This window comes from Daucus carota, chromosome 3 (assembly GCF_001625215.2).
Source record: "Daucus carota subsp. sativus chromosome 3, DH1 v3.0, whole genome shotgun sequence".
In the NCBI taxonomy this organism is placed as follows: Eukaryota; Viridiplantae; Streptophyta; class Magnoliopsida; order Apiales; family Apiaceae; genus Daucus; species Daucus carota.
This window is the reverse complement of record NC_030383.2, coordinates 43305567-43325124: the sequence shown is the minus strand read 5'-3', so window position 1 is coordinate 43325124 and position 19558 is coordinate 43305567. Positions and strand designations below refer to the sequence as shown.

General features: G+C 31.4%; 2 protein-coding genes across 3 annotated transcripts; both read right to left on the bottom strand.

Annotated features, from left to right (window-relative positions):
* Nucleotides 1-5250: 5250 nt before the first annotated feature.
* On the bottom strand, nucleotides 5251-8122 carry LOC108213864 (transcription factor bHLH18). Of its 2 annotated transcripts, XM_017385652.2 has the most exons (5): nucleotides 7987-8122; nucleotides 7818-7896; nucleotides 7230-7685; nucleotides 6176-6550; nucleotides 5251-5413 (listed from the first exon to the last, which is right to left on the bottom strand). In XM_017385652.2, the coding sequence occupies exons 2-5, from the start codon at nucleotides 7851-7853 to the stop codon at nucleotides 5333-5335; spliced, it is 948 nt and encodes a 315-aa protein (XP_017241141.1). In that variant the 5' UTR covers nucleotides 7854-7896; nucleotides 7987-8122; the 3' UTR covers nucleotides 5251-5332. The 2 variants fall into 2 exon arrangements, with proteins under 2 accessions (XP_017241141.1, XP_063946729.1); XM_064090659.1 differs by lacking the exon at nucleotides 7987-8122 and having other exon boundaries at nucleotides 7818-7980.
* Nucleotides 8123-17160: 9038 nt separating this feature from the next.
* Nucleotides 17161-19288, bottom strand: LOC108212514 (transcription factor bHLH18). Its single transcript, XM_017384238.2, has 4 exons — nucleotides 19127-19288; nucleotides 18426-19046; nucleotides 17672-18061; nucleotides 17161-17578 (listed from the first exon to the last, which is right to left on the bottom strand). Exons 1-4 carry the CDS (start codon nucleotides 19166-19168, stop codon nucleotides 17492-17494), a joined length of 1140 nt encoding a protein of 379 aa, XP_017239727.2. The 5' UTR covers nucleotides 19169-19288; the 3' UTR covers nucleotides 17161-17491.
* Nucleotides 19289-19558: the final 270 nt, after the last annotated feature.

Genomic DNA, 19558 nt, shown 5'->3' with positions numbered 1-19558 from the left:
TTCATTGAAAGAAAGTGTTGGAAAGAATCTTATCAGTTGTTAAATTTTTAGCTAAGCAGAATTTGTCATTTCGTGGTTCCACCGAAAATATTATATGAAAAAAGCAATGGTAACTTTTTAGGTTTAATTGAATTGTTAGCTAAGTTTGACCCAATCATCCAAGAACATGTTAGTCGTATCAGTAATGATGATATTCATATTCATTATCTAAGTTACTTCGTTAATAATTTTGCTTGGTTCTGCGATTAAAAGTGAAATCATTAGAAGAGTAAAACGTGCAAAATATTTATCTGTGATACTTGATTGTAAACCGAATGTAAGTCACCAAGAGCAAATGTCTTTGATATTAAGATATGTGAATGTCTCATCGAATCCTATAACTGTTGAAGAATCTTTTTTAGGATTTTTGGATGTGAATGATACAACCGGACAAGGACTTTTTGATGTTTTACAGTATAAATTATAAATGCTTGATCTTGATATGCTTGATGTGCGAGGACAAGGTTATGATAATGGTTCAAATATGAAAGGAAAACATCAAGGAGTACAAAAAAAATTATTGAAAATTAATTCTAGAGCTTTTTATACTCCTTGTGGTTGTCATAGTCTATACTTGACATTATGTGATATGGCTAACACATGTAGTAAAGCTAAAGATTTTTTTTTTGGAATTATACAACGCATATACACAATTTTTTCATGTTCTACAAAAAGATGCCAAATTTTGGAAGAAAATGTGAGATTAACTTTAAACATTATCATCTACTCGTTAGAAGAGTCATGTTGATAATGTCAAAGTTATAAGATTTCATATGTAAGATATACGAAAAGCTTTGCTTCAAGTAGCGGATGTTGATAATGATTTCAAAGTAAAGAGTGAGGCTAAATCGTTGGCAATGAATGAGCTTGGTGATTTTGAATTTCTAGTTGCAATTATTATTTGGTATGAAATATTACGTGCTGTTAATATCGTGAGTAAATTTCTGCAATCAAAGGACATGCTTGTTCATGTAGCTATTGAAACAATAAAAGGGTTAATCTTATTTTTTGAGTCGTTTAGAGAAACTGGTTTTAACGATGTTTTAAATAATGCAAAAGAACTTGGTTCTGGAATGAATGTTGATCATGTATTTCGCCAAAAGCGTGAAATTCGAAAGAAAAGGTTCTTTGATGGAAATTTGGATTCATCATTAAGTGCTCCATTATCGGCAGAGGAAAAATTTAGAGTTGAATATTTTCTTAACATAGTTGATCAAGCATTTAGTTCTTTAAATAGAAAATTTGTGGAATACAAAAATTGTGATTTTTTTTTGGAGGGTTTTGTTCACTTCTAACAAGTTTAAGTCATTGGATGATAAGAATTCGAAAAATTCGTGTGTTCAGTTAGAAAATGCACTCAAAAATGATGAGTTATTTGATATTGATGAGAATGACTTATATATGGAATTGAAGTTGCTTAGAGACTTTTTTCCTATTGACAATGTAGGAGCTATTGATGTTCTAAAATATTTGAAGGACTTTGATTGTTTTCCCAATGTGTTTATTGCTTATAAAATTTTATTGACTGTTCATGTGACTGTTGCATCTGCAGAGAGGAGTTTGTCAAAACTGAAGTTGTTGAAGACTTACATGCGCTCCACAATGCTACAAGAAAGACTTAATAGATTTGCAATGATAGCAATTGAAAGTGATCTCTTAGAATGTGTAGAATATGAAGATCTAATTGATGATTTTTTTTTATCGAAAAGTGGTCGCACGATGTCACTTTTTAAATAAAATATGTAAACTATTGTGAAGTTATGATCAATGTAATAAAAGTTTAAAATTTATGTTAGGAATGTAGTGAAATTATTTATATAGTGTACATTTTTTTTTCAATAAAAGGGCCCCAAATTTAAATTTAGCACAGGGTCTCTTCTTTGATTGAGCCGGGTCTGGTTCATTATATAAGTCATTTGACCTTTTACACGTCATTTTAGGCTCTTTGACCACATAGTAAACATTAATTATTTTTTTTCTAAATAAAAGCATAACATAATTTTATTAAAAAGAATATTAAAAATTTCAATTTTAAATATGTGATCAAACCTCTTAAAACTATGTATAAAAACTAAGTCGTCAAACGGTGGACAAGAGGCAATGGTGGTATATGAACCATCAATAATAATTTGTTGAGGACAAGGATGTGGATTAAGTATTAAAGATATTACTTTCTTTCGTCTCAAATACATGTCTTTTTTGATTTTTAATTAGTTAAATTAACTATATTTTGACTCAAATTAATATATATTACATAATTATAAAAATAGAAAAAAATTATTTTCTAATATAATAAATAAATATTTTTAATATATAGTCAAAAATCGGTCAGTTTGACTTCTAAAATAAAGAGATCGAGATGTAAATTGGGACTGAGAGAATATGTTCTATTAAAAAAAAATCGGTGTAAACTATTCAGAATGTGCATTAGTTTAATTTTAATTGAAGGTCACTTTAAATTTTAAAATGTACTCCCTCTGTCTCTCTCATTTCTTTACGTTACTATTTGACACTCTTTTTAAAATTTATTTATAGTATAGTTTTATAATATATTTTTAATTTTTTTCTGAATTAAAGTTTGATGTTTAAACTCTTATTCGAAAGAAAATTTTTTTTATAAAAATTATGAAATTATAATTTATAATATCCTTAAAATACGTGCAAACAGCGAACGTCAACTACGGGGAAGGACCGAGGGAGTACATCGTTAATGGTATTTAATGTGAAAATAAAGGTTCCAGGCATCTCTTTTGCTGCGCTTCAAAACAGAATTTCTCGTCACTTTCGTTACCTGCCAGGCTGCCAAGATATGCATGAAAGCCTATTATAATCTCCCCATGATTCGCGTGTAATTGACTAAACTGGTCATGTTCCTCTTCTGGAATATATATTCAATTTTTATAGATCACTTTGCTTATCAAATTTGATAAATAGACTATGCCGTATGCGGCCGTCGACCGTAGGGATGCCATATTGAGAGAGCCCAAGACAAATGAGGGAAAAGGTGTATGGATTCGAATCTAGTTTTCAATTTATAAAAGTATTCGTTGTTTTGCTAAGTTCTAAGTTAGCCCTTTCGACTTGTGAATCACTTGCTCCCTATCCCACCTCCGCCCCTCTGCTTTCTTGTTTTTAAAGTACAGAAGTTAAGAAAAATATATAAAATGATATAAAAAAAGAGATAATTAATGAGATCAGTCAATATTCGGTTAATAAATTTTAAAAATGAATGAAAAAATGAGTGAGATTGATTATTATATAACAAAAGGTATGAAAGATAACATTCAGAAAAAAAGGAGAGTAAATTATTGGTTGAAACGTGGAAATACTATTTCTAATCACATGTAAATTATTGGTTAAAACAAGGAATTTTATTTAAAGCATAGATATTAGAGCACGGTTGGATAGCTAACTGCTTGAGACTTTATCTTCTGTCGTCTCGGGTTCCCGGTTCAACCCTGGCTCATCCCGAGAATTTAGTGGAATAGATACTCATTTGTAAGGTTATAAGGCATATTTGTCAAAAAAAATGGGAAAAAAAGCATAGATGTCGAGGGTTCAAGAATGTAATATAAGAGCATGTTTTAATGATCGTAATAAGATAGATGTCATTAATCATTATTGCTACATTAGCATTAGGGGTGTACACCGTTTCGTAAAACCGACCAAACCAACCCGAACCGATCACTTTTCGACCGAACCAACCCGAATTTTTTTAACCCGATATGTATTTGGTTTAAAAAAATATAAACCCGATTTAATTGGGTTGGGTACGGTTTTTCACATTCCCCCGGCCCGATCCCCGAACCCCGACCCGATTTTCCCCGATTGTCGACCCGATTATTATATTATATATTATATATTATATATTATATATTATATATACATATATATTATAATCATTTATTAACATGTTTATATACCTCTTTAGGTCAACTTCAGTCATGAATTTTCACATGTTTATGATCATATATTAACATGTTTATATCCCTCTTTAATATAATTAAATTTATTGAAATAAATTTTAATATTTATTTCTATTAATATAAGTCTTAAAACTAAAAAAGTCATAATTAAATCATTGAAGATCTGTTTATTAAAATGATTAGGTATTAATTAGACATATTAGAAACTAATCTTAATTATGAATTTAAGTATTTAAATAGAAATTTTAGCTTAAATGAAAAATCCCCGAATCACCGCGGGTATCCCCGAATCCCGACCGGGCCGGGGATGGGGATCAAAAAATAATCCCCGATGGGGATCGGGCCGGGGATGGGGATTGAGTTTGGATTCGGGGATCGGGGCCGGGTATAGCAATCCCCGACCCGAAGGGGCCCGATGCCCATCCCTATATATATATGCATAGCCCATCACCCCGAATATATTTTAAATATATCATGTTGTCTAAATTAGTGATTAGTGTTACAAATATATGATTATTGTTCACCAAATGGTATATCTTCTGCAATGTTTCGGAAGGTAAAGTTTCTTAACCTACCCCAGAAAATTTATTATAAAATATTTAAGTTACATGTTTCAGTTTTACCAGAGTAGTCTGATGTGATTATACTGGTACGCATAGGGGAGTAAAGAGTTGAGCATCAGTTTATAATATTTATTAACTCAACCAAACCAATCCAAACCGAACCAAACCGAAGTACTACAAATTGGTTTGGGTTACAAATTTATACGGTCTGGGTTGGGTTGAAATTTTGAAAACCCGACTTAATTGGTTTGGGTAGATAAATTCCGTCAACCCGCCCACCCGAACCGTGTACACCCTAATTAGCATTATAAGGCTTATTTGTCAAAAAAAATTAAACAAAAAGCATAGATGTCGAGGGTTCAAGAATGTAATATAAGAGCATGTTTTAATGATTGCAATAAGATAGATCTCATTAATCATTATTGCTACATTAGCATTAAAGAATAATTTTGATGCAGAAATTGAAGGAAGTGAATATTTTATTGAACGATCTTAAGTTAAGAGGACATAAATGCTTTTTAAAATAGAGGAGAGCAAAAGTTATATTTTTAAAGAGCCACTAGAAATTCATTGAAGCTCTAAATTTTTCTTTTTTAAATTTAAAGTTAAAATCTTGTTTGTATTCCATTGGAGATACTCTAAAGTCTAAATAAATGCAACGGTAAGAAAAAACATAACTAGACAAATGATAAAAGAACCACCCAACTTTAATCAACTACAAAGATCGCTAGATTTATTAGGTAGGGTAGATATCAAAGTAGAATGGTAAGAACGTCCAGGCAGCAATAGAAAGCGTATTATTCTCTAACTGCATCTGAGCTTTAGAGCTGTTAACTGCAGGCGCTTCATCAGATCATCTGCAGTCATGCAGAATTCCATGTTCATCTGCGCAAAGTAGATACGAACTGAAATGAAATGAAATAAATTTGAACTAATAATGTCTTAACATGGACCAACCTGATCATTCAATAAACTAATCTGTTAATTAAAGATTTATATCACTATCAAAATATTTCTCATATTTTAATTTGGACACCAAGATGAAATATTGACTCAGAGATGATCAACGATAAAAAAGTCATGAGCTTCTGAAGAGATGAGTATTAGAATAAGTGCAATAATGATTCCTATAATCCCTAACACCGTAATTATTCACCTAATGAAAACATATAAAAATGTATAGAAACACAAATATATACTTTGTTTGAACCGTAATTTCAGAGTGTGCTAATTTGTCATAGATAGATCTCACTTTCAATATGTTTACAGTTGGACAACATATTTTTGTTCACATGAAATGGGGCTAGACAATATCTATGGCGGCGTTTGGATTATGGGCGGGAATTGGAATCGGGAATGAAAATGAGTATCTCATGGGCTGTGAACGGGAATGAGATTCCCATTCCATTCAATAATTTGCTAACCCAAACACCAACACATGCGTTTGAGATTCCGATTCCGACTCCCGTTAACCGGAATCATTAACCATGATCCAAACTGCACCCGCTATATGTTCAAACATTACGATTCGAATCTAATAAAAGCTTTATTTTAAAAGTTTAACTAATATATATATAAAGTGTAATCACACGCAGACACTACTGTTATCAATACAGTATATTGAGATTCAAGTAGTATTACACAAACCTGAGCAATGACGGTAATAAGCAGAGAATTACTGGCAAATGGCATGACGCTGCTACTAACGATTGTCGTGTGAAGCTTCTCGATATCGCTTAACATTTTAACAGCAAGTCCCGGGAATTTTTGACACTGGATTCTAAGGAATACATCAGTCTCTGAAAGTCGCACTTCAATCACGGGAAGGGACTCGTTGTTGTAATCAGCAAAGAAATCATCACCGGATGAAGATGATTCTTCGTCAGTATGAAGCCTGAATCTCTCCACTGACGCTATTGCGTCTCCATCTTTTTCTATCATCTGTTCCTCAAGAGCCTTGACGCGTCCTTGCAGCTGTTTTATATAATTAGCTGCTTCTCCCAGCACACTAGCCTTGTCTATCTGCAATTCATATTATCCTTACTCTTTTGAAATTTTATTTTATCTACTTAAAAGTGTCACAGTAAATTATGTCAGTTTCCGATCACGTTCGCAAGCATAAGGCCCATACTGTGGCTATATATGAACAATATAAGGTTGCGACATGGAGGCAAATCCGGAGGGACAACAGATTGCAAAAAAAAAAAAAACAGAATCATCTATTAGCTTCCTTCACTGATTTATGCTGATTGTTAACACATAATTATGTTTAACAAGCTAAGATCACTGGTCACAGTAGAACAAATTACCAGCAAAAATTACTAATCACAATTGCACATACAAATTGGTTGAATTAAATAGTACTTTTTTCTATCAGGACCAATATATATAAATCAGTTTGTAATTTAAATTTTAGCTCTCATCTATATTGTACATACACATACTGAGTTGCCTATTTAGCAAATCTGCAGCTTCTGTCTCCAATCATGTCTAATCTTATCAAAAAACCTCAATTGGAGCCATGTTGAGAAACCCTAATAAATCATTTGTTTAAATCAGCCACAAACTAGGGCTAAAATGTACATACCAAAGTATAGTTCACTTCAAGATCTAGCGCAGATACTTATATGAGTACCGGATGATAATAACATATATATCATTGATAATTATATGAGCTACTGAAGTAAAAGATGTTGAGTACCTTCTTTAGACCAGGAACAAGGGATGAGAGTTGAATAAACATCTGAGATAGTCTCTCTCGCCGTTGTCTTTCAGCAATCACATGGTCTTGAGCCTGTAAAGGATTTCTGGTAGTCGCAGAAGCCTTTCTGCTCCCCTCAGAAATCATCCCCAGGACTGAGCTTATATCGTTCCCACCATCCTCATTATATTGTGCCGTTGCTGATGTCGCATTGTGAAAAGATATGATTGTTGTCGATGCTGAAGGTTTCGGAATCATTTTACCAGCGGTTTTAAGCATTTTGGCTGCTGGTGTAGTCCCTAATCTACTATTATCTTCAGATCTGAAAAATGAGCTCGATGAGTCTCCCGGAGGAGGCGTACCTCTTTGTGGACTCAAAGAAGCCGAGTATCTTGACTCTTCCATAGAACTCATCTGGCTTTGGTGACTCGTCACGATCATTGGATCGTCCATTTCCTGCACAAAAGTATACATAAAGTCGATGAGACTCAGTAATTAGTTAGTCCAAGTTGCCCCATCTGCATTTAAATTTTTTCCATGGCTCGATTAATCACATTTCATCTAAGTGAAGAAATTAGATCATCTTACCAGTTCCGACAACCATAATGTTGTTAAGATATCCATTAATCAGTTCAGCTTTATTCTAGTTGACTTACTAGCTATGCAACTGCAAAAACAAAATTAGCACAGAAGATTACAAGATTAAGAAGTGAAGTAAGATAACATATATAACACTGCTAATCCAAGGAAAGATTACCTGGGCTGAAAAGATTAGGATTTAGGAAGATAGATTAAGTAAATATATAACTAGCTAGCTTCGGTTCAGTTAAATCGTGGGGTGGGGTTTAAATGGCCGGCATAACGTTATATTCTTTACCACATAAACACTTACCAGGAGTCCCGGACCCATATATAATTAAATAATGATTAGGCAACGTGGGCAAATGCTGAAGATAAAATACTTAAAGGTTACCAGAAGGTATAATAGAAAATTAGCAAAGCAACGTGAAAATGCGTTAAAGAATGCATTCCTTGCAAAGTGACATATCTGTTGACTAAACTTCTGATCTCTTTTCACTTGTACTCCATCAAGATCAACATTTTGTGACTCGTAATAGGTTCTGGATTGTAATTATGACTGACTGGGGTAGTACAATTTGGTCAAGTATGGTTTATGCCGCGTTTGATTAGCATACTTTCTTTTACTCAGAAGGTATCATGAACTTGTTTAGTATGTCAATGTCAATAATCACGTGAACTGCACATCATTTAAATAGTAAAATGCTTCTGAAATCTATAGCTATCCGCAAATTTAATACATTAGGTCTGCATTGTACAATCGGGAAAAGAGATTACCGGGTTTCCGAGAACGCATATATATATACATGTTTCCTTTAATAATATATTTTTCAATATATATTGCTTATGGAACATGTATAATCTCCCGTATCTTCAATAAAAAAATAGTTTTTAATAAATTTATATATTCCTTCCTATAAATATAGGCCAAAATTAGTTTGAATCATTAAGAAGCAAGGTGACGATAAGCCAATATGATATTTAATTTATTTTGACAAATTAAATTATATCAAACTTATTATTTTTGACATAACTGATGACTCAAGTGAAATGTTTTGACGTAACTGGTGGTCAGTTTGATATGACATCCGATAAATTATAAAGGAACAAAAATATTAGAAATATTTCTGGAAGATTTGAGGCGGGCTGGTGACTTCGAGTCGGGCTCTTCACTTTCATTTGGCTCACCACATCATTTTCATACATGTGTTTATTAGAGATACCGAATATATTTTTAAATGAAGTTAGAGGTGATCAAAAAACCGTTTAAACCGAGTAAACCATCCGCACAACACCAAACAACATCGCAAAACACGGTTTACAATTTTTATGGCGCGGTTGCGATTGAAATTTTCACAAACCGAGGGTTGTGGTTTGACATATTACTAGTGCAGTTCAAACTACATCGCTCCACAATATTACTCCCTCCATCCCAAATTAGATATGCTCGTTGATTTCAGGCACACACTTTAAGGTCCATTGACCGCATAGCTACATTATTTATTTTTCAAATTTTGTTTTTGCAAATAAAAATTTAGATATGAAATTTTCGTTAACAAAAGAAAAATCAAAAAATTAAATTTCAGGATTAAGCGGTCAATGCACTTAAAGTTACGTGCCCAAAGTCAACTAGCTAATCTAATTTGGGATGGAGGTAGTATAACATATATAAAACCATTAATAAGTGTTAGTAAAATTATATTATAGAGGTGTTTATGTTATTTATAATTATGTTATGTATATATTTTTTAAATCTCTTCAAATAATAGTTAATTATTAGTTTATAAATTTCGCATGACTGTTATATCAAAGTTTTATGAAACAATTATATTATTATAATATGTTTCTTAGTACTCATTATTATATTTTGTTTACACTTTTGTTTTGTATTATTTTAGTAGTTGTTATAACTATGAAAATGATAAATATCATATAAACATTATAAAAAAAATTTAATCATTGTATATTTAGATTTTATTCTTAATTTCAACTAAAAATAAAACCGCACCACATCGCTTCGCTTTTGTGGTGTGGTCTTGGAATAAATTCCAGCGAACAAGTATAAAGCGGTTCTTTTTCAATATAAAAATGGTTCTTTCTCTCATTCAAAACCGTGCATGAGACTTTCATCTCACACGGCTCTAAGTGATCAAAAAAGAAAGAAGAACTCATCTTCTTTCTTTTTTATTACCTTCCTCGCGTATGTAGAAGATCGAATCCATTCGATTTTCAAAAAAAATTAATAATCCTTAAATTTTCGAGGAATCCTTCGTCAGTGGTTGTGAATGACTTGTTTTTCAATCTTTTCGATCTTGATTCCGTAGGAGGAAATCAAAAAGATTGAGCGCGGTTTTTATCATAGAACGTACGGTGCGGTTGCGGTTTTAATTTTCAACCAAACTGCATACGCATACGCGATATGGTTTTCAATTTTAGAGAAAAACCACATTGTCCGCATCATAATCACCCCTAAATGAAGTTATTAAAATGAATTTAAATTGGGATTTTTCCATTCGTTATAAATGGGAAGCATAGAATCTAAATTAATACAATACAATTCCTTTATTAGCGCCGTTTATGATAATAATAAGATATAACGATCACTCTCATGATCTGGTCACACACATAAATTTTTGTCAAAATAGTATTACGATACAATTCATTTTTATATCTTATAATGAGTTGGAGAGTATTTATGAAAGTATAATATTAATAATAGAGTATATATATGACGATGATATATAGTTTCTGATATAAGGATGGTTTATACATTATGCACGATAGAGACTGGATATAATTATTTATATACAAATAACTATTAAAATATTTATATATTTATTTATATAAATATTATTATCGCACTTATCGTTGGATGTTTAATAACAACTAAACATCATATATTTATTTTATTTGATGTTATTATTACGGTTGGATGTTAATTACCAGTGACGAAATATGTTAAATTTGACACAATAAGAATAATATTAAAAATTATACTCCCGAGCCGAGAATCTCGATGCAACTTCACAATTTATAAAAAAGAATATGTGGGTTTTTGGGTAACAAGCTTCTCAGCTTTTTTAATAGAGAAGTGGACTTCTGCTTTGGTGGGAGTGTTTGGCAAAACACTGTGAAGCGCTTATACTTGGTCTTGAGAAGCTCTAAAAAAAGCCTGCTTTCCTAACTTATTTTGAAGTGTAGCTTCTTGTGCGCTTCTTAATAAAACTATGTTCATACGAATTTTTCATAATTATATACTTGCATGACATACAAAACACAATGATCATTACATGATAAAATTAAAACTGACAGCTTGTCCCAAATCAATCTGCTTTAACAATAAAATTCTTTTCTCGTAAAATTAATTACAAGATATGTATATAATATAAGATTTTGTATTATCATAATTTGAATAATAAAAGTCTTTTATTATTATAGTTTATTTATTTAAACAAAAAAAAACAAAATTATATTACAATATTATCAAACTATACTAACTTATAAGTCGAGTTATCCAAACACTAAATAATTTATAAGTCACGATATCCAAACACTTTTTACAATTTATAAGTCGAAACCAACTTTTCACTTATAATCCACTTCTTTGTTTTAAGCAATAAGTCACTTCTTTTAAGCCCAGCCAAACGACCCCTATGTTTTCATGAGAGACACAGAGTTGTACTAGTAATACTTGCTTATTATACTAATCATAAGTACGATGAACTTGTCGGGGGGTTTAGTCGAATTCTAATTTTTAAGGGGAGAATTTTGATGGTAGTTGACCGTGTTAGCTCATTACTGTGTTCGATAAAGAGGCACTCGGAAGTTGTAAGTTGTCAAGTACTCTACCTCGAAAGATCTTTCCAAAACGAAATTTTAATCGCGTGCAGAAAACACAGTATATTTACATAGTTTGGTTCAAATTTCGGACCATATTTCGGTTATGTTTTCCCTAATGTAAAATAGATTTCAAATAGAATTCATGCAGCAGTCTTATATTTCAACTACGGAGTTATGGACCTGAAAAAAAAAAAGAAAAAAACTACGGAGTTATGGTCTGTTTGGAAGTGCTATTAATAGTTGCTGTGCTGTTAAGAAAAGTGCTGGTAAAAAAGTGTTGTTCTAGAAATCATATAACTGTTTGATAATTTTTTTGATATTTACTTATTTTGAGTTTTAATATAAAAAAATAATGTTTTTGATGAGGTTTGATAATGAAATCTGTAACAGCTTTCTGCAAAAGCTGAAAAGCAGGTTTTCCCAAAAGTATGGGAAGACCTGCTTTTTCTAAAAGCAGCTTTTCAGCTAAAAGCTGCTGTGCAAAAAATTGTTGTTGCTGTCTGCAACAGTAATCCCAAACAATACCTTACTCCCTAGGTGCTTAATAAATTCTAACTTCGATCGTTACTAAGTAATAAGTTATTTTGCTTTTTTCTTCATAATCATTGATTTTTTACCTCAACTTAAATGTCTTTTCAATATTTTAGAAAATTAAAAATAACAAAGTAAAATATATTCCCTCTGTTGCGTCCAATTTTAAATAGTTTTCTTACGTTACGTTGCCTGGCACAAATTTTATTTTATAAAGTAGCTTTATATTCATTCTCTCCCTCTTATTTCTTTACAATTTTTTTATCACTGTTCGACACGCAATTTAAGGCTCTTATAAAACATAGTTAGTTAACTTATTTTTGAGATTTTTTTTATGTATAAAAATTCAAATATCAAACTTTTATTCTCAAAAAAAAATTAAAATATATTGTATGAAACTATATTTTCTAGGATCGTCAGAATGTGTGCTGAACTCTCGTTCGCCAAGATAAACTATCCAGGGGGACAAAGGGAGTAACTAATTTTTAATTTTTTTTGTTTCCAAAAAAAATTTTAGGTTTTAAATTTTTACCCTTAAATTTTTATTCGAAAAAATAGAAAATAAAATTTTCTATATACCTTAGCGAAAATAGATTTTTACGTCACCCAACTTATTGTGTATTTAGAAACTTATGACTAAATTATAATTTTTTTTTTCTCTTTGTCACTAATGTTAGGTTTGGATTTTTTTTTGGTCACTAACTTTAGCTCTGGATTTGATTATTAAAATTATGCTATTTTTTTAGTATTATTAAAACGTAGTGGTGGTCTACAATATTATGTTGATCCGATGTATATCTATATCTTTATATATAAACTCTATATGTCCCCTAGATAGTTTACATTGGAGGCGAGAGTTTGACACGCATTTTGAAAATTCTAAAAGATATAGTTTTATAAATTACTTTATTATACTGATCTGATGTATATCTATATTTTTATATATAATACTCTATATGTCCCCTAGTTAGTTTTCTTTGGAGGCGAGAGTTTGACACGCATTTTGAAAATTTTAATAAATATAATTTTATAAATTATTTTATTTTATTTTTGAATAAAAGTCATAATTGTCTATTGTCTATATTAAATATTGTTTTATAAAAATTAAGGTTATATGTCATCTCCAATTATTTATACTATTGTACAAATATAAGAATGAATACTATACAAAAAATAGACAATAGACAATTATAGAATTTCTTAACATTGATTTGAGGTTTATATGATATTTAAATTGGTGGTTGAACTTCATAAAAATATAGTTTCGCTTGACTCAATTTTACTTGAGAGTTGATTGTGGATGATAAATTGCTTGAAGTCATTGATTTCAGATTGATGATTTAATGAATTTTTCTAATTATAATTATAATTCTTCTTGATCTTACCGCTCATTTATGTTATTATTATTCTCTCCGTCCATCTTATTTATTTATAGTTCTTTCCCACTGCTTGGCCTGTATTTTGAGGTTCTCCTTCTTATATAATATAGTTCGATAACATAAGTGTATAAAATTTCAAACGTTAAATTTTTATTTAAAAAAAAAATATCTAATAACTTATGAAACTAAATCATTTAAGGATCACTCTCATCGAGCCATTGTGCATGAATTCAAGGATATCATTCTTGAGACGGACAACTACCAGGCTTACATGACGATCAAGCATTTCAGAGAGGGTGTTGCTGCTTCTGTCTTTGATGTCACTGACCAGTTGGATACCCTCATAAGAGACAAGAGTCGCAAGTGCACAGTGGCTTACGTCCATCCATCTCGTAACAGAGTCTCTCGCTTCCTCGCCAAACTTGGCATGGAAACCTGTAAGGAGCTGTATACTTTTGATAGGCCTATTGGAGGAGTGGAAGAGCTCCTCGATTGGGACCAAGGTATGGGAGTGCCGCATGCAGCCTACATGGATATCATGATCCCTTATGGCGCCCCAGATCCGGTGAACTTTGATATAAGTGTTCCTCTTGCCGATCAGATTGACGACTTGGGTTTGGGTCAGCTGAATGCTCCGAGGTTCGCTCGCTCGGAGATGGACATTGATGAGATGGAGGACGTGATTGAAGGCGCGGTGGAAGACTCGTTCGTGGCAAGTTTCGGCCCCAATGAACCCAAGGATCCCCTCTGGGCTTATGAGCCTCCAATAGGTGACATGGATTAAGTCTGTTGCTAGTCAGTGGAATAGAGGCTATAGTAGAACTCTATTCTTAGTATTATCTCTCCCCAGAAGCTTGTCCTAGTTCAAGTAGTATGCTCTCCTAGTTTTAGTTTTAGTTTCCTAGTGTTAGTATTGGCTCTATCTAGCTCTAGTCGCTTGTTCAGGCTGTTTATAAGTTTGTTGTTGGCGCTCCGTTGTACTTACAGTGCCCTCATTTTCAAAGTGAGGCTCTGTCCTTTTATAAAATATCGAATTATCAAAAAAAAAAAAGGATCACTCTCATCCTACAAGATGGGCACATATGAAATACTAAATATAAAGATATAGACACGTATGGACAATAAATTAATTAATTTGTTCATCATGAGCTGCATATCTTTGATAGCTAAGTTATCAAATTTCTCATTCTGGTAAAAGCGTGGACCGATTGTTCCGGCTAGGGGTCTTTGGCAAGGTCAGTCTCTCTTTTTATTTGTTTTTGTATGCACAGAGGGTCTTCCAAATAGGAAAATATTAATGATCCATAATTTCAGATTTTATTATAATTTACATAATTTAAGTTTTTTAAAACCATATCGGACTCTATAATTTTAACACCTTGCTATTCTTGTTCGCATGCAAAGCTAACCAATTTATGTTAGAATTCGACGGCAAAAAAAAAAAAAAAAACAATCGGCATGAAAAATCCAAAGTGAAATTCTTCTTGTCATGCCTTCGAAAATTAAATAAAAGAATAGGTTCCCGCAGAACATATACGGGTAATCAATTAACTAATTACTAGCATAAAAGCCCGTGCGAGGCACGAACTCTAGTTTTTGTTATGTTTTAAATAATATTCGTGTGTCATCATATTATTTCGAGCATAACTATTACGTCTTATTTTTTAACAAAATATTTAAATATGAAATGTAACATTTGCAATCTAATAGCATTGATAGTAATAATATGTACTATATATAAAAAAAAATTATGGATCAAAAACAATATTTGAACTAATTTTTCTATATTCAAATTCGTTAGGATATAGAGGCCACTACCATATTGTCTAAATGTTCAAAATTATATTCGAAATTAATACTGAAACTTTTAGAATTTAAATATATTATACCTCATTGAAAAGATCTGTAATTTATTGTTGAAAATTATTAAATTATTTCATCCAATATGAAAAATTCTTTCTTGATATGTGAATTACGATATCCTCAATCATGATTAGATGAAGATGTGTGGTCCGCGTTGTTTTATATTTATTTCTCTTTTTTTGAGCATACGTTTGTGTAATAGTTAAGTGATATATGATGGATAGACCATCAACACATTCTTTTTTATCATATGTTGCACACACCTTGTATAAATAATAATTGAAACATATATTGTATCTAAAAGACCTACCTTACTTTATTATAAAAGCATCAATTGAACTACTAACCTTATAATTGTCCCCGGAAAATTCCGACACGTTTGATGTGGCTTACCCTTTTAATTTTCCAATTATATAGTACTTCAATGCCTTATATTTTTTTTGTTAATTTAAAATATTAGATGATTATTACTTTGATACCGCGTGTCATAATATTGTCTTGTTATAAAATATTAATTTTTTATCATTAGTTTTCTGAGCTTGTTGATTAAGACTTTTAATGATTTTTCATGTAATTGTTATAAACCAGATCTCAAATAGCAAAAATAGAGTAGATGTCAGTTAGGCACCATAGAGTTCATAAAAATAAGAAATATTTAGTTCAATTAGTCTCATAGTTACTTTTTAAGCTTTGTGCAAACTCACATTTTTAAATATTTTGATACTCTTATTTCTTAGGGGTGAACAATGTAGCATATCATGGTCAATTGTTAAAGATCAAATCAGGTGTTCGATATTCTAGATTATGGAAAACTATTCTTGTTCTATTCTCGTTTAATCAGATATTAGTTTTCACTTTATCGCGTCGGATTATCCATTTCAGAATTAATTATATTTTATTAGTTTAATTTGTAAATGAATAATTAATTTAATTATAGTTTGAATCATTTTATTTAACTCGTATGTTATACATTGATGGATGGCATATTAAAATCATAGTTTTAATACTTTAATATATATATATATATATATATAAAACTTATTTTTCTGTGTTATTTTATTTTAAGCAAGTAAAATTTATAACTTAATTTTTTTAGTAGGTTTCGTAAACACGTTTTATTATTATTTGGTTGAATTTTGATTAACAACATAGAATTTCCCTAAATTCACCTTTGTATCACAAGTTATCATATTTCAAATTCATATATCACCAAAATCAAATCATTTAGACATATTTTCTAACACCAAATTTGATGTCTTTCTCATTATTCTTATATCTATATTTTTTTTTTGAAAAGATTTGGTTACACGTCGAATTCTGAATTCATAAGTTTAAAATAAAAAGTAATCTAAATAAAAATATTCTTTCAGTTATCTTATTTCATGTTTTTCAAAATATTGTAATCTCTTTATAAGTCACCTTTTATAATTAAAAAAATATATGACATAGTCCATGTTGAAATTCCATCAATTTTTCCTTTCAAAGATACTCACCGAAATCTTAGTTTTTGTATTTATTTCTCACATTCATGACTTAAATTTCTCTAATATTGTATCGGTACTCGTTTAAAGTATTAAGTTATATTTGAATTCGTCCAATTTTATTCAAATATAAATTATATCCATTTTTTGAAATCTGAAACATGGCTCGAGCCCAATTGTTCAAATTCTTTTTCAAATTTAAATTTATTACGTAAGTAATTAATTTATGGATATTAATCTATCATGTAAAAAACATATGAGACTTACCTGAAATAATAACTTATCTCAAATAAATAAGATATCGAAAAGAATATAAATACAACAGTTGTAATGTATGAGTTTAATGCTTTTGAATAAAAAAATTAATTGCCTGTGTAGCTCGAGTGGTTTCAGTGGTGTAATTGTGATGTAGAGGGTTTGGGTTTGGGTTCGAATCTCATGAATAACATTTTTCTAACAAAGTATTAGGAAATCAATCAGGTCAAACAAGAAGATGAAGGTTGGTACATATAGGGTTACAGTAATATTAATTGTACTCTTGAGTACTTGTCGAGCGTTGATCATGGTTATTGCATGGAACGACAGAAATTCACCTTGCTCGATCAGGATATTGTTGTAAAGCCGATTGTAGTTTTCTCACGAGCTCTTCCACCGTCAAGCTGCACTCAGCGTGCATCTACAAAATATATACCGAATTAATCAGAAATTACTTGGTTATAATTTATGTTAACATATTTATTATGACTCTATAAGCTATAATCTTAATTACCTGACAAATCACGGTTATATCCATGGCGTAATCTCCAAAGGGCAATACATTGCTACTGATGACAGTGAGATGAAGCTGCTCTATCACACTTAACATCTTAGATACGAAACCTTTTTGCTTCTTACAGTGGATTTTGATAAGAACATTTTTCTCCAAAATCCTTGCCTCTATTTCTGCTGTTGTTTTATTTGGGTAGCCCCCGGAGTTATCATCACACGAAGAAGAATAACCCTCAGACGCCGCAGGAAGCTTAGAACTATCATTCTGAGAAACAATCGGGGATTCCTCAAACTTTTTCTTTTTCTTGATTTGTTCTTCAAGTAATTCAACTCGCTGTTGAAGCTGTTTCAAATACTTGACAGCATCTCCGAGTACTGATGCTTTGTCCAACTGTAGTTTAATTACTTGGTCAGGTTTACAGTAATGGACGTACTATTAATTTGTTGATCTCTGTTACTCTCTCCGTTTAAATTTACATATCCACTTTTAAGAAAAAAAATTGTTTCAATTAATAGTTGTCTACTTCAACTTTTAATTGAAAATAATATTTCAAAGTCTCATATATCTCTTATTTATATTTTCTACATCAAACTCATTCCGCATATTATGTTCATATAATACAATTAATTTGTAAACATTCAATTTTCTTAAACTGCGTGATTTTTTGAAAGTGAATATCTAATTTGGAACGAAGTGAATATCAGATTTAATTAATAAAGAAAAAATATAAATGGGAGCTGAGTATGTTGAATACCTTCTTTAGGCCAGGAACAATAGCAGAAAGAGCTATAAAACGCTCCGTGAGACGCTCTCTCCTCTTTCTCTCTGCAATGACGTGATCTTGAACATGCGAAGGAGCTTTCACCGGTACAGCATTGGGCCTCCTAATCGGCTTTCCAGCTATTACTGTGTAGTTATCGTTATCATAAGAGGCATTCGAATCCATCAAATCTTCGTATGGCAGTAGAACCTTATCATCTCTCGAATATCCACAAGACCCTTGATGGTCCAAGGTTTGTGAAGAAACATTACTAAATGAGATGATTTGGGAGGATGAGGAAGAAGGAATAACGTTTGCCTGTTTGCCGGGGCTAGGGTTCCATGTACTTGTCTTCAATTGCTTAGCTGGCCGCTCAAAGCTATCCGATATATTACTCTCATCAGCCATGTTGTCATTACGGAAGTCCCTAGGGTCCTGCAGATGATCCGTCGGAAAGAAAGTAGCATTGTAACTCTCAGAAGATAAAGACTTCCCGAAATTACTTTCCGGCAAAGTTAGTAGATATTGTTCACTTGTGAAGTCGTCAAGTGTGTCGAAATGGAGGGATTCCATCTTGAAGTGATTGATTCCATTGAAGTCGACGCCTTCCCTGACCTGTAAATTATTCATACTTGATAATAAGATAAATCTCGAATTCTCAAAAGTTTGAAGACCCGAAATAGTCTGATTCATACCTGTTCGGAGTTCCATTTGTTCGGTGGCATTTCCATTGGCATCAAGGCTGATAAAACGCTAGATAAATAACTAAAACAGTTCTATAATTCGATTGCCAATACAATGTGTTTGTACATATAAACAGAATGAATTAGAAGGCAGGAGGACCTTTATTTATATACATGTATACGTATATATTGTAAGGAATTAAGGATCCATATTTCATTCTTGACCTAGCTACGTGTGATATTTTTGTCGTTTTTCTCTATTATCTTTTCTCTCGCGGTTGACCAATAGGTGTCATCTGCTTCTACCGATCTAAATTGGGGTTATAAAAGCATATGTGTACGTATTTTATATGTTTAAATAATTTTAGATTGAATAATTAAGCATTATGAAGTTGCCTAGAGTGATACGAAAAGATATGGTTTTACATAAATAACATTAGATCA